The following is a 15,743-nucleotide window of genomic DNA, read 5'->3' on the forward strand; positions in this document are numbered from 1 at the left end:
GTATTTGCTGCATTGATGAAGACAAATTTCTGTGCTCATGTGAAATAAAGACGTAATTTTTGTGACTGGGCATTGGGATAGCATTTGGAACACTGAAGAAACTCACTAATGTTAATCCTAATTCTTTCTTAAAAATTGCTTATCAAATGAAACTATTGAGTATTGGTAATTTTTTCTATCATCCAACCTAACAAAATAGTGGAATTAAACTTATATAAATTTCACAGCACTGAAAATGTCTTCTTTTGCCATATATCCATTCTCATGGATCACGCTGAAATCTGACAATATAACTTGTGAACCTTGATTTTTCTCTTCAGGAAAATGGGGTTAATAGTAGCCAGACAAAGATTAGTGTAAAGGTACAATTAACACAATACGCTGTGCCTTATATGAAACAGGCATGATTGAATATGCTTCTCCTCCATCCTACCTCTTCAATGAGCATCTTTTATGCTGTTCTTATACAAATATTTGTACAAGGAACTGATAGCTCAGTTCTACAGACTTGGAGTCTAAATCGTATTAGGCATGCAAGAATTTAATCAAACTGACTCTGACACTGAGCCCTAATAAAAAATTTTTCAGATAACAGAAATGTATGTTAACAGGCAGCTTTAGTGGTTTAGAGGTGGTTGAACTTTTAGAACTGCTGTTGCTATAGCAAAACTTTAGATACTGAAAAAAAAATTATTTGCAAGGATGAATAAAAGCCTCCCACTCTACACCCCCCGTCTTTAAGTTACATGTGCCTCCACATGACCAGGACTAAATTCCAGATGTCCCAAGAAGCCTTTCATTTCATCTTGTCTTCTGACAGCACCTAAACAAATATATCAAAACTTGTAGAACATTTAGCAAGTGCAACTTGAAGATTTTCTTTCTGTTAGACAAATAGACGCCATCTGGAAAAAATAACCCCAGGCACTTGGACACAGGAGCATGCAGTTTATTGGCTAAACACCCAATGAATACTTTACACTACTTTCTTTGGCTCATACTCTCTGCCTGCTCATTTCAAATCGTGCACATTTCAGCAGGCACTGTGCCGTTAGACAAGGGAATCCTTGTTACCCATTCACACAGATGCTCTGAAAGGTCTACTAACTGGAAAGATAGGCTTGCAAGATTTATCTGCACCAAAACGTTTCCTTTATATTGGGACACCTGTTCTAAAATGATTGCTGAACACATCTATGTCTTGATATAAAAATGGTTAACAAAGTTTCATTCTTCACTTTTCCCTTATATTTTCAACTACTTTCTGTTTTGAAAGACACTGCCTCATGCAATTTTTTTCTTCCTTCTGTGTTTCCTCTCTTCCTTCTTTGTTTAAAATTAGTTTATAAAATATTCCCCAGACATGCCAATGATATTTATCTTACTGCTTGACTTTTATTCCAGTATTTGTATTTTATTAGTAGTATTATTTTGCCTTTCAAATGGACCAAACTGAATTTAACTGATCGGAAAAACGATTTATCAGGTTCTGGGAGAAATCACACAAACATTCATAGCAGTCATGTAGGTAATCTATATTTTTATTTTAGTGAGATAATATTTGTGGTAAAAATAATAATAATGTTCCACTGCATTTTTTTCATATGTAGGTCTTCAGGGCATCCTCACTTATCCAATACACTTCTATTACTTCCTTTTAATAACTTGTCCTTTGTCTGTTGTGAACAGATAACATTTTTAAACCCAAAAGCAATTGCCCCAAAATTTCCGGAATTCATTTTTTTTTAAGATTTTTTTTTTTTTATTGGAAAGGCGGAGAGACAGAGAGGAAGATCTTCCATCCGATGATTCACTCCCCAAGTGAGCACAACGGCCGATGCTATGCCCATCCGAAGCCAGGAACCTCTTCCGGGTCTCCTGCGCAGGTGCAGGGTCCCAAAGCCTTGGGCTGTCCTCGACTGCTTTCCTGGGCCACAGGCAGGGAGCTGGAAGGGAAGCGGGGCTGCCAGGATTAGAACCGGTGCCCATATGGGATCCCGGGGCGTGCAAGGCGAGGACCTTAACCACTGCGCCACCGTGCTGGGCCCTGGAATTCATTTTTATCACATCTTAGGATCTAAGTTGTTGAGTCCTATGAACATGTTTGACCAAATATTAGTTTTGTAAACTGACATTTTCTCCCACAATTTCCACGAACCAAGGTATTTAGTTAGATCTAAACTCTGGAAATTTTTAATTGAATCTTTGAAATCTGCTTGAGTTCAACTTCCTGGAAAAATAAATAAATCCATCTAACAGAAGCAGCCTTTATCTCAGGAGTGGATACACCATAGGGTCTAATAATGGGAGGGTAGCAAAATAATCCACATGTTTGAAATGTCTTTGCCAAATCCATATGCTGGCTGGGAACATTGTGAAAAGGATCATGTCTGTTTGTACCTGATGAGGAACAAGAGGATGGTAATTTACAATATCCCTCTGGTCTTTTCACAGTCCTACCCCGGCCCAAGCCTGGAAAGTGAGGACTTTAACATTCCGCCCATCACACCTCCTTCCCTCCCCGACCACTCGCTGGTGCACTTGAATGAAGTTGATTCTGGCTACCACTCTCTGTGTCACCCGATGAATCACAACGGCCTGCTACCATTTCATCCTCAAAGCATGGACCTACCTGAAATCACCGTTTCCAATATGCTGGGCCAGGATGGAACGCTGCTTTCTAACTCCATTTCTGTGGTAAGATTTAGTCTACCTGTTTGATTGGGGTTGAGACACATGGCAAGGAGAAAAATGTGTGGGAATTTACACTGTGATTCCAGTATCCTAAAACTAAGACTTCCATAGTTATGGAAATAATTCTTTGAATAACTAAGGCAATTTTCTTTCTTATAAGTAAAGGCAAAAATCAATGAATGTGGGATCACCTCTATTGATAACCCAAATACTAAACACATTTTGATGCTGAAGATACTGTTGTAAAATAATGCTGGCTTGTCTTTTGTTAGATAAAATGTTTCCTTAAAGACTCTCCTCTCATCAAGTATAGGATTCCTTCTCATGACAAAAATCCCTACACCTTCTGAACAAGAACTGACATTGACTTTGATTTCTCCCTCTATTTTCCATACTCAGATTCTACAAGTTAACATCATAGGAAAGCAACAGAATAATTTTCATTTTTCTGTATGAGGTATAATTCTGATTATCAAAATATGTCTCCATGAAAATATTTCAGCCCATCAGGCCTGTTCTTACTCTGAGGTGTCCTCAACAGTATGAGTTTCTTGAATTCACCAGAAAACTAGTAAAAAGGCAAGTTCCCAAGCCCTTCCCAGGGAATCTAATGGTTTACATTTAGAACAAGCATCCCATATTTGAAAGACACCAATTAGGAATAAAAACTGTTATTCGTATGTTTATAGCATCTAAAACCTTAATAAATACTATCTCTGGGTCCTTAGCAGTGAAAAAAAGTCAGTAGAGTTTTTGACCCTGTTGTAAATCCCTTTCCCTAGGTTAACAGTGTCTTTTAGTTAGTATTCTTTGGTTTTATTATTTAGTAACCTTACAGTCTCTCTTGTCAAAATCGTAATTCACTGAACAGTGTTGTCATGTTCACTATAGCAAATTAACTTGTTCATATTATGTTGCTTCTCAGCTTTTTTTAAAAAAAAAAAACATTTCATTTCACTTATCTAAACCCTTTGGGAATATATCTCTAACTTGAGTGACTTCACAGGAAGACTTTCTACTAATCATAAAAATAATGGCATGGGTCTGGGGGAATGAAAAGAAAGTTGAAAGGAACTCGAGTACTTTCCTTGGAGAATGAAGCCCAGAGACTAGTGCCACAATAGTATATTGAATTCTTTTAAAATCTGGCAGCCACCTGGGTGGCCAAGAGGAAAGAACTCATTTGTAACATTAGCAACAGCGGGAAACTCAGCACTGTAACTCCAGTATTTTAGATTTTATTCTACCTGTATGGGCTTAGTCTGCAGGTATCAAGTATGACTCCATAAAATAGAAATTGGGTTTTTTTTAAAAAAACAAACATGCTAAATGCACAGTTCTCAAAAGTGGTACACTTTGGTGTAGTCACTTTAAAACTCACATGTATGTTTCTCATTGGGAAAAAGCTACCAGTCCCAATTCATGAGCCAAATAACACATCCAGGTCATGCCTTTATGAGGACTCCTAGTCCCTATGAAAGAGAAGAAGGTTACTTTCAGTATGCCAAATACCAATCTCGTCTTCTCTGCTCTTTTCTTATAGTGAGAATGAGAGTTAGACTGTAGGAGGGATAATGAAATAGTCAATTATTTAGTCTATATCTCAAGGCCATTTGCTTTCATAGAATTAGCTTACTTTTGAGTCTTGTTTTACCTCCTTAACATTCCTAGGACTCTTAATACACCATTCACTATTTAAGCCATACTTGTGAAATTTTAGTAACTATGGTTCTGGGACTTTTTTCCAGTTTAGCTGCCCATGGCAGTTACTCCAATTCCAAATAGCACACAGGAGACTGGACTTTGTGTTGGCCATTAAACAGATCACTTTTAGGGCCTATCCCATGGTGCCTTTCTCTTTTATATCAGAAACTCCTGAACATAACATTTATCATCTTCTCACCCAACCCACTATCAAAAACTGGACTTACATATTTTTGTTTCAACATGATGTCTCCTTCCAAACTTATAACACTGTACAAGGAAAAGTGTACACAAATCCTTTCTTGGCAGAGGATAAAGAATAAAGCTCTCATTTGCCATGGTTATGAATAGTGAGTCTATTAGGATTTTTATAAAATTCTGAGCCTGTCCAATAACTCTGAAACCATACCCTAGGGGTGTACTTCAACATGTCATTATTCACAGTACTGAGTAGAGCAGATAACTACTCAGCCTTTGAGGCTTTTGATGCGTCTTGATACTGACCAGTAAAACTTTGTGTGATGCCATCCCGTAAAGATAGTCATCAGTTATGGTCATTATCTTTTATTGCTCATTAATTTATTTTCATTTTGTTTGAAATGAAGAGGAAGAAAGAGAGTGAGAGAGTTCATTCATTCATTCATTTTTGTCTTATTTGAAAGGCAGAGGGAGGGATTGAGGGTATGTGTGTATGTGTATGTGTATGTGTGTATGGAAAGAGAGAGAGAAAGAGAGAAGCAGAGACAGAGATAATTCTTCCAATTGCAGTTTCACTCCCTAAATATCCACAATCGGCAGAGCTAGGCCAGGCAGGTGCTAAGAGCCTGAAACTTCAGCTAGTCTCTGTTTTGGTGGTAAAGACCCAAGCAGGTACACTAACAGGATCCTGGATCAGAAGCTGAGTAGCCAGATCTTGAACCAGCATTCCGATATGGGATGCTGATATTCCTATAAGTGGTCACTGCACCACATACCCACTCCTACTGAGTACTTTTAACTAAATTTTAATTTTATTTAAATTTAGTTATCTTAAACTTAAGAATCACGTGCTGCTGGAGGACAAGTATAGGTCTAGTTGATGCAGCTAATGTTAAGCATTGAATTTAAATTAAGATCTTTTTTTATAGCAGTATGCTATTGGAGAAAGTAGATCTAGAGATTAAATGTGTATTTCCTGTTTCAAGGCTTGGATTCCTCCTGGGTTCCAGGAGCAGAGTGTGCTGTAGCACAAACTTGCAATAGAAATCTAATACAGTTGGAAGATCCAAGAACTATCTTTTGTCTACCAGTTCCTTTGAGAAACAAAGAGTCTCTTCGTTTCTTGTTTTGAGCTATCATGTGACTAGACAGCCAGTCCTCAATGAGTGCCTTATGAATGCTTACCCTGGTCTAAACATATGAAAAGGCTGAAATGATTCAGAGGGCATCAGCAATGTGCTTTAGCAGATAATAAGCTACAAAGAAACCATAGATGTATATGAAAAACAAAGAAACACAAAGCAATTAGAGACTAAAAGAAGTGCTAATTTTAGAGGTACTGGCCATGAATGCAGTAATAATTTCTAATTTAAACAGATAACAGTAATCTGATTTGGGAATAAAATTCAGCAGAAAATGTGTGAGTACAACTAAGATTGAAACAGTAGTTGCAATTTGGATTTCAAAAGTGAGCGGAAAAAAGCCTTATTGGAGTGTGTTCAAAACTCAGGTTGGGCACTCCAGATTGGGATTTTTGAGCAGAGCTTTCAAAACTCAGAGGACTTTATATTTAAGAGGTTACATTATTAGAAACCATGGTCATTTTTTTTTCATGCAAAAGCAGTAGGAAAGCAGTCTTGTAGGAAAATGTAGCAGCAGTAGTACCAGACGGGGTAACACGGCAAGAAACTAGAACAGTGCAATGCTTTAGAAGCCTGTTACCCTCACCCAATGAAGAGGTGACAGCAGGAATAGAAAGATGGGCCATGAACCTGTTCATACATCATCTTCAAATGTTTGGCTTTCAAGATGAACGGTCCTTCCATATTTCCATAAAATAGCACTGAAGTTATTTGCTTTGAATGAAACTTCAAGTTTAAAAATTGTTCCTCACCCTTCATTACAAAAGCTCATGAAAAGTTGTTTCAGTCAATTTTGTTCATGCCTAAAAATGGACACAAAACTTAACTGAACTATTGCTGGGTTGCACATTGTTGAAATATGTATATGAATAGTGATTATTGAGACATCAGTGCTCATAGAGGCCAGAAAATAATGACTACAGAAATCAGGAAGATCTTCTTTCAAGGTCACCTACAAAATGGAACTAAGAAAAGCTAACATTTGTCAATTCTAATAATGAACTTGCTGTGGATTTTTAAATCCCAGGATTATAATCCACCCTGGACAGATTTATATATAGAGAGAGGATCAACTATCTCCAATTGTATTTTCCAAAAACTCTTCAGGAATATTAAAGCCGAGCCTTTTTCTGTTAGCTTTATGATCATGCCTTTGTGTAACATTTTCACATTGTTGAATTTTAGTATTTGAGCAAATCAAAGAGGTAAAAATATGTATATCTCATTTATATTTTGTATATATTAGATGTTATGAGGTTTAATATATGTTTTAGCACTTGTTACATGTTATTACTTTATATGTTATAAATTATATCTCCTTTACTGAGATTTTATTTTTAATGGAAAGTTTCTTGTATAAACTTTTTTTCTTATGCCCACTGGCAATGTAAGTGATATGATTTCACTCAGTTTCTGACAAATGTCTAATATATTAGACTTAAAAATGTGATCCATAATTAAAAACCAGAATCTCAGTAAAATTTCAGAATTCCAGTTTTGAAAATGGAAAAATGAAAGTTTAAAGTGGTTATATGATTGCTCAATAGACAACCCATAAATACCTAGCCTCCTCTAGATCATGAGGATAAAAATAGTCCTCTTACGGTGTTCAAGGAATTCTTAAGAATTTCTCAGACCAGAGGCTGGCACATAGAAAGCAATATGTAAGTGCTTGTTAAGTAAAATTGGGAAAAAAGCAAGCTTGTACAATTCTTTTGGAGAACTTGAAATGCAGGAAAGGTGTTCCAAAAGAAGTTATTTATACCTAAATTCTCAATCTTCACATTCATCAAAACAAGACAGAAGCAAGCTAGCTGTTAACCAAGGAATTCTTTGTCTTTCACCAGATGTTTCTGTATATCACTGTGATTCAAAGAGTTGTATTTGGATTTGACTGCCTTGGTTCACATCCTAGTATTGCAGCTTACTAACTGTGTGTGACCGTGAGCAACTTAGAGCACCCTTCTTCCCTCTTGTGTGCCTTAGTTGCTTTATTGACAAGATGGGTAGAAGATAATTAACCCAACAATATCATAAGCATGAGAATGGTTGACATTTGGGAAGTAATGCCTACACTATACACTAATAGATGTGGTAGCATATCTACAGAGCCTTCAAAACTTATCAAATAATTATGAAAGGGTTTCAAAGATCTCAGAGAAGACGAAACCAAAAGATATATGGTTTTGGTTCATTAAGTTTTCAAATTCATGCAGTTTTCTCATCATGCACATTTTTTCATAAACTTTTTAAAGCCTTCTGATATATATAATTTTCAAAACTATTTTGCACCAAAATAAACTTTTCTTTTAATTCCATCTTCATGAATTAAATTTTAAAGATGTCATTGTATACAGGGTGCAGCAAACCTGGAGTGAACGCGCTTCCTTTTCTTTTTTGTGTAGTGTTGCCTGTGCCATTTTAAAAGGCCAGTTGGTATTCCTTACAGTCAATCAGGATTCTTGCAACAACTTAGATTTCTGGCACTTTAAAAAAGACTCCACTTCATAAAGGCCCTCTTTCCCAAGGACAGACTATAAAACAGGGTAGAATTTCTCTAAGTATATACTGTCAAGTAAGTGCCAATTAGTTCTGATTTTCCAGGTCCAAGTTAAACAGACATTCATGAGCCAATATGCAAACGTTCCAGTTTCTCAAAACTTCCCTGAGTTATTTTGATGACGGGTAATTGATTTGTCTGTACTTCTCGGAGAGTGGACTGTGGTTGGAAAAGCAGTGGAATGTGAGCCCCAGAGAAGTTTTTTAACCATGAGAAAATCACTTGCTCTGCAGCAGCAGAGTTGGATTTGCTCGGTGGATCCTTGGGGCTGGAGAAGCCAGAGATCAACCAAAACCAGGGTGACTCTTATTTTTCTTATTTGTTCACATTTCTTTTTAAAATGTCTTGCCTTGTTTTTAGTTACTTGGAAGTCAGCAAGACAGAGAAAGACAAAGACAGACAGATCACCTATCCACTGGCTCAGCAGCTAGGGCTAGATCAGGCCGAAGGTAGGAGCTGGAAACTCAGTTTGGACCTCCCATGTTGGTGACAGCAATTCAATCACAAGCACCATCCTCTACTGCCTCCTGGGGTGCATGCTAGCAGGAAACTGGAATCAGGAGCAGTGTAATGACTGGAACCCAGGCACCTCCATCCCAAGCAGCATGTTACCTGCTGCACCAGACATCCGTCTCATGCTTGCATGTTTTTAGGAAAGGTTCCCTGACCCAAAAATGATGATGAGCCCAATTGATTTCTGCCAGCCCCCTTCCCCAAAGCCAGCGTTTTCCATGATTATTCTTTGAACTCTGATCCTGACTCCCAGGCTCACTTGAACAGTCAGGCTAGTTACTTCATAAAGCTTTCTGCCACGACTTCAATGTTTTCACAGTTCCCCCCTCCAAATCCTCTCATCAGTTACTAAGATAAAGCCAGATCACTTGTTTTTCCTAGAGGTTGTTCCTCTGCCTTATTAAGAAAGGGATGTTGCTTTGTATGGGCGGATGATATTTGGAAGAAGCTACAAAACTATTTGGAGGGAAAGTAGAATAAGAAGATACCTACATATTAAACATCCATAGCTTAAGAAAAATCTTTTGATTCCTACAAACTGAAATCTCTTTTTTTTTCTTACAATTCTGGTACATTCACTGCTGGGTTTAATCATGGCTTGGTGCAAGGGAAAATGCAACCTTGTGTAAAGTCATCCAAGCCTTGCTGCCCAGCCTATATGTGGCAATTGCTTGTTCTTTGTGCAGCCAACAGAAGCTCTTTCATACAAAGAAAAACCATGCAAAGTTTTAGAATGGCCTCTCATAAAGGATTCATTTAGAACCTGGGCTATTTTTTTAAGAGTGTGGTTCCTAATGACACATTATAGGAAATTTACAATAAAAAAAAGCAACAAAGGAGATTTCAATTTCTTTGAATGCTTCAAATTTCCAGCCCTGGAATTTAAAATGGAAAAAAAGATGTTAAAAGGCGATAAAATTGGGGGGTTTATTTCCCAAATGCCTTCTTTTCCCAGGCAACAAGAGCAAACATAATGTATATACTCCGATTTATTGTCATTTTTAGCATTCAGTCATGGTACACTTTGCATTCAAAGGCCACTGTACAACTATTTTGACAACCATCTCTTCTGTAGGTACCATACAGGATGCATGAAACGGAAACCAGAGTGATCCTGAGGGCCTGTAGGGAGAGCTGCACATCAAGGAATTCAGATGTATTAGAGCAGCATGCATTTCTAATACGCTGCCTTTATGGAAAGACCAACGGCATATTGAATAATGCCGCTTTCAAAGCCAAGCAGAAAATGTGATTACAGACAATTTGATTGCTGTTTTTAAAATAAATATTTTCAAAATCTTGAGGTATTTTATTTCATGTAATGCACAGAGTCAGTAACAGTGGAAGAGAGCTAAAGATCTTTCAGGACACGATAAAGCTGATGAAATTTCAGCGTGCACAAACAGAAACATTAGTCTAAAATGGGATGGATGCCACAGAGCTTGTTTCTTTCTATTAAAACATGGAGGGAAGCAATAAATAGAAATAATTTTGCCCACTTTGAAATAAGAAAAAGTTGAATGATTATCAGAGTTATGTGCTAGTTCATCAAGTTTTTAGCCATTTTAACCTGGGTTTTCTACCCACAAATTACCCATTTTTGTTCCTATTTTATACATACATATATGTATATATGTACATACATATATATACATATATAATGAATGCATGGTATTTTAGGGGATGGGTGAGGTTCAAATTATTATCCTAATAAAATCAGACATAAATGTTGTTTGTGATTTAGTTGTTAAGCTGCACTTAAGCCTTTTCTCAAAACAGACTATGTTTGAATGCAGCACTGATAAGTATTTCAGTGAACTCAGTTTAGTAATGATTTGGGGCTATCTTTCAGTGGCATAAAAAAATATTGGAAACTCTAATTCTCATTCATAGTGCTCAGATACAGAGCCAATTTAAAAATAATACTTTTCTTTCATTATGCCAACTAATCAAACTTAAGGTTCATTTGTACATAGGATTTGTTGTGCTTTTTTTTTTTCAACTCTATAGTTTGCATGAATGTGTGCCTCACCCGTGCATGGAAGAAGTCAAAAAGCTATAAAAATCAGTTACATGATATGCTGTCAGCCAACTCTGGGAGTTATTCAATCCAGTCTCTTAGTTCTGGGCAGTAGTAAACCTAAACCATTTCAGATATGTGTGTTTTGTTTTTTGGGTTATTTTAGGAGCCAAGATTCCACCAGTTTCTTTGGTAGCCTGTTTGTGCTTAATTAACCTTGTAACATTAAGTTAAATTGCAGTAAGAGATTTAGATTCCTTTCAGGAAGTTCCTTATTAAAGTTAACCCCAAATCTCCTGCTGTTGGTTTAGCAGCTTTGTCTGCCTCATATCTGAGTGCTTGGAGACCAACTGGCTTCAAGGTATTGAATGTTTATGAATTCAGTCTAGTTGTTACATGGGTTTTTAAAATAATTTTTTAAATTTATTTATTTTTATTGGGATGTCAGAATTAGAAAAAGAGAAGGAGAGACAGAGAGGAAAAGTTAATTCCCCAAGTGGCTGCAAGGGCCAGAGCTGAGCTGATCTGAAGCCAGAATCCAGGAGTTTCTTCCAGGTCTCCCCCATGAGTACAGGGTCCTAAGGCTTTGGGCTGTCTTCGACTGCCTTCCCAGGAAGCTGGAAGGGATGTGGAGCATCTGGGACATGAACTAGCACCCATGTGGGATCCTGGGCGTGCAAAAACTGAGATTGCAGATTAATTTCTGAATGTTTCCAAATAGTCTCTGCCCCCATGTGAATGTTTCCAGACAGGATCTGTAACAACAACATTGATTGCTGATGTTTCTATTTACTGTATGTTCCACTGACCACTCACACACGGCTTTGCTTGCTGCACTGGTATCAAGCAAGCAGTTCTCCATTTTGTATTTGTGTAACTCATTGGATGAACCTAAATGCAAACATCTGGAAAGGCCATATTGATGTTGCTCTTCAAGTCGCTTTTTTTTCCCCCCTCTAAATAGTCATTACTTCAAGAGTTGTTTGCCAAATTAAGAAAGAGAAGAACGCTAATGGTTATGCTCACATAATTGTCTCTGGACAAATGGATTCTAAGTAGGTCCATTAGTAAGATTTCCACCTTCTTAGCCATCTACCTTCCATCATGAGTTATAACCTCAACCCGGGGAGCAAAATGTTTCTGAAAGTGTTGAGAAGGGAGATTGAGAAATACATCACAACTTAAAGTACAAACAGAGCCCTTGTCAGGGCCAAGGTGCTGCATCCAGGGGTGCCATCTAAGTGTGTGACTGCAGCTTGCCAATCCCCTCCCAGGCCCCTGCCTGTAACAGCCATGCACTATACCCATTATTTCCTTATTCTTTGAATCTCCAGTTCAAAGAATGCCCTACCCTCATTATCCTGTCCTGAACAATAAGGTGTTGCCCCTTCACATACCAAATTTTGGTTTCTCTCTCTTTTTATCATTCAGCATGAAAACCCAGAACATACCTCCAGAGAGAGGAAAATTACTTGTTTCCTTGGCCTTATGAGCTCATCCCAGGAAAAAAGACCTAGACAACCTGGACATTTACTTGCTTTCTTTGTCCAGACCTTCATTCAGAAATGACTCATACCTATACTCTGTATTGCATACATGGTAACTATTTCTGGTGGAATGAATGAATAAGCCTTTTGGTCTCCATTGGAAATCATAATCTTTCCCCCAGACACAGGACCATTACAGCTTTTCATGATGACACATCCTAGCAACAATTTGATTTTCTAACATGATGCAAACACTTCAGTCTTTAAAAATGGGCAACATTGGGACTGATGTCATGGCTTATGGGTTAGTTAATCCTCCGTCTACAGTGCTAGCATCCGGTATGAACTGTTCAAGTATTGGCTGCTCCACTTTCAGTCTAGTTCCCTGCTGATGATCTAGGAAAGCAGTGAAGAAGGACCCAACTCTTGGGCACCAAACCCACATGGGAGATGCAAAAGAAACTAAAGACCCCTATCTTTGACCCATTGTAGCCACCGGGGGAGTGAATCAGCAGATGGAAAATCTTTCTCTCACTGTCTGTCTCCCCTCTTTCTCTTTAATTCTTACTTTAAAATGAAAATAAAATTTTTAAAAATCAAAAAATAAAAACACGATGTTATGTATCATGGAGCATTCAGCCAGCTGTATTAGGGTGGGTGTCCAAAAACTTCCTAGAAAGTATGTGTTATGAAAACACTACATGTGGATTTCAATTTTTTGTATCAAAATAAGTCATCTTTTAAAATATTTGATATTATTTATTTGAGAGGAACAGAGGGAGTGAGACAGAGAGCTCTCCCATCCAGGCATCCAATCCCCAATTGCCGCTCTAGTTAAGAGCTGAGCACTCAGCCCACATCTAACACATGGATGGCAGGGACCAAGATTCCTGAGCCATCATGATCGTCTTCTCCCAGGGTCTTCATTAGCAGGAAGTCAGATCCAGAACCAGGTATCAAATCTACTCACCCACTTTTTATCTTTTCATTCCTTATTTCTACAAATTTTTTTAACTACGTTGCACATTCGATGTAATTAAGTGAATTGGAATAATAAACATATATCATATATCTGCTATATTGATATGTAATGAGTTTACTGCTGATTATTCCTAAACTGTACCACTATTAAGTTGATTAGTTGATAATTAGTTACTATTATTGTTCATTCTTCTCTTTAAAGAGATATTTTTTATTCCTGGGTAGAACTATTTTTATGAAGGAAAAACCATCAGTAACAGTCTCTGTCTAGCCCTCAATCTTAGAAGACAGGGAAAAAGTAGCAATGTGGAAATTTAGTGTCTGTACAAAATTTGATAATAGAATCAGTGTCAATTTTCTTAAATTACAAAATGATCCCTCCTATGACTTGCCTTGTCTTCGACTTGCCATTTGCTTGATTTGTGCAAGTAGATTATTAACATTCAAATGTTGCATTATAAACCCATAAGAGTCATATGAGAATTAGTCTGAAATGTATTTCAGGAGAACAATGAACGATCTCATTTCAAACCACCACTTCCTTCATCACTCATTAACTGTTCTTATCTAGAGCACATGGGAACGTTTTAAGAGCAGGTTTTGGTTTTGTATTTTTTTTCCATTTCAGTTTTTTTCCCTAGTTTGAAAGACTCAAGTTCTCTTTTGTGGACAAGTATTGCATACAAAAACATAATAATATTTGGCTTTTTACATTAGTCGTTTATATACTTCCTTCTTCCAGCATGAGAGAAACAGAATGAAGTACCACAGGCTCTTTACATTGGTATAGCTGCTACAATATTAGGTTCAACATTGTTTTATCACACATGCCATAATCATCCAGAGAATAAATATTTTTTTCTTCACCTAATAAATCTATTTAGCATTTTGATAAATACATAATCATAAAATTGATAGTTGAACTGCTCTTTATTTATTGGACTGTGCAAATTCCCTAGGGAAATCTAAGCACTATTTGACAGAGAAGATTAAATTCCTTTTTTTTGTATTTCAAGATAGCTTTCTAATTTTGGATAGGAAAGCAACACTCACAAAGTGTGTTGTATTTGAAAACCATTCTCAACATTTAAGGAGCTATACTTTCATTAATCATGACCTTTATTGTTTTTAATTATAAAGAAACTACCCAAACCCAGAAAAAGATTACACTGTGAACATTGTTTTGTACATTTATATCTATCATGTGTTCATCATTCTCTACTAACCAATACATATCATTCATTGATTACCAAATTGAGATAAGACTCTCCTTCATCCATAGTGAAACATGCAAATAGTATCCATGAAAAAATAATCTTTCATTTCTTATGATATTGCATTCATTGCTAAAAAGACTATATTGTGAGACTTAAAGAAGACAAAATCATTCGCCTTCTGAAGTAGCTTATTTAGATTATACAAATAGTGTTTGAAAAAAATCAGGTTATGATTGTGCACTGTTAGAGTATTGGTATGTTATTTGCATCTGTATGTAACTTTGTCTCTCCTTCCACATAGATATATGCAGTCACACATCCATGTGTTGATTGTATTTGTGTCCTTTGTTTTTGGTTTTAAAATGTAACTGCACTGAGGTTGAAGGCATGATTGGTTATCAGTGGCCACTAAAACCACATCTCTACCAAGCACTGACACAGTGGGGTCCTTAGTTAACAACTGCTATTACATGGGTGTTCTCTCGTGAGTGAGAGCAAATTTCCTGCCTTCTCTGAAGCTGACCCTTCCTGACGTATCCCCTGTACACATTGGAAAATTAGGGTCTCTCTTCCTTGTTTCTCAGATCCACCAGGTTTTATATGCCATAACTAATGCTTTATTGGGAAAAGTGACAGTTTCCTATTACATATGAACCATGAAAATATGATACCATGACAGGTCAAATGCTCCAATATAGGACACTCCTTAAATCCCTGTAGAAACCTACTTTGAGAAGCACTGAGTGGAGGACACAACTGTAGTACATTGATTTGATAAAGGTAAAGAAACAGGGAATGGTGATTCCACTTCAATTTTTGTTATTTGTTCTTGTCCAGCAATGATCAGTTGGTGAGGATGGCATCACATCCCACTTTCCCTGGCATTCAGTGCCCTCTTGAAAAGCAGAGATAATGCTGGTCCATAAATGTGATATTCTCCTTCTTCTCATCTACCAAGGGAATGTTCCAGTCCCTGAAAGCAATGCCAGGGAGATCTGATGGGTCAGAAACTTGTTGCAGGTTTACTCTGCATGCGAAGACTGAGTGTAGTTTTCTCAAAGGAAGAGCTGTAGGAGTAACGTATCAGCCCTGTGTGAGATTGTCCTAGTAGTTGACCATCTAGAAAAGCATGGGCATTACATGGTCTACTTAGGTCTGAGCAGCTTCTGGCATGGTGTGGAGCTACCATGGAAGTGAAGGGGACCTGGATGCCTCCATGGATCACAT

At 37.3% G+C, this 15,743-nt stretch overlaps 1 protein-coding gene across 2 annotated transcripts in view; it reads left to right on the plus strand.

The window, feature by feature from the left end:
- The window catches only part of TOX (thymocyte selection associated high mobility group box), a 295,972-nt gene that overhangs the window by 167,458 nt on the left and 112,771 nt on the right, over window positions 1-15,743 (plus strand). For both annotated transcript variants that reach the window (XM_040972532.1, XM_040972533.1), the window contains exon 3: window positions 2,455-2,697. In XM_040972532.1, coding sequence (XP_040828466.1) covers window positions 2,455-2,697 — 243 coding nt within the window. The remainder of the gene's footprint in view (window positions 1-2,454; window positions 2,698-15,743) is intronic.

This window comes from Ochotona curzoniae, unplaced genomic scaffold, assembly GCF_017591425.1.
Source record: "Ochotona curzoniae isolate NIBS_2020 unplaced genomic scaffold, NIBS_Ocur_1.0 contig_2318, whole genome shotgun sequence".
NCBI lineage: Eukaryota > Metazoa > Chordata > Mammalia > Lagomorpha > Ochotonidae > Ochotona > Ochotona curzoniae.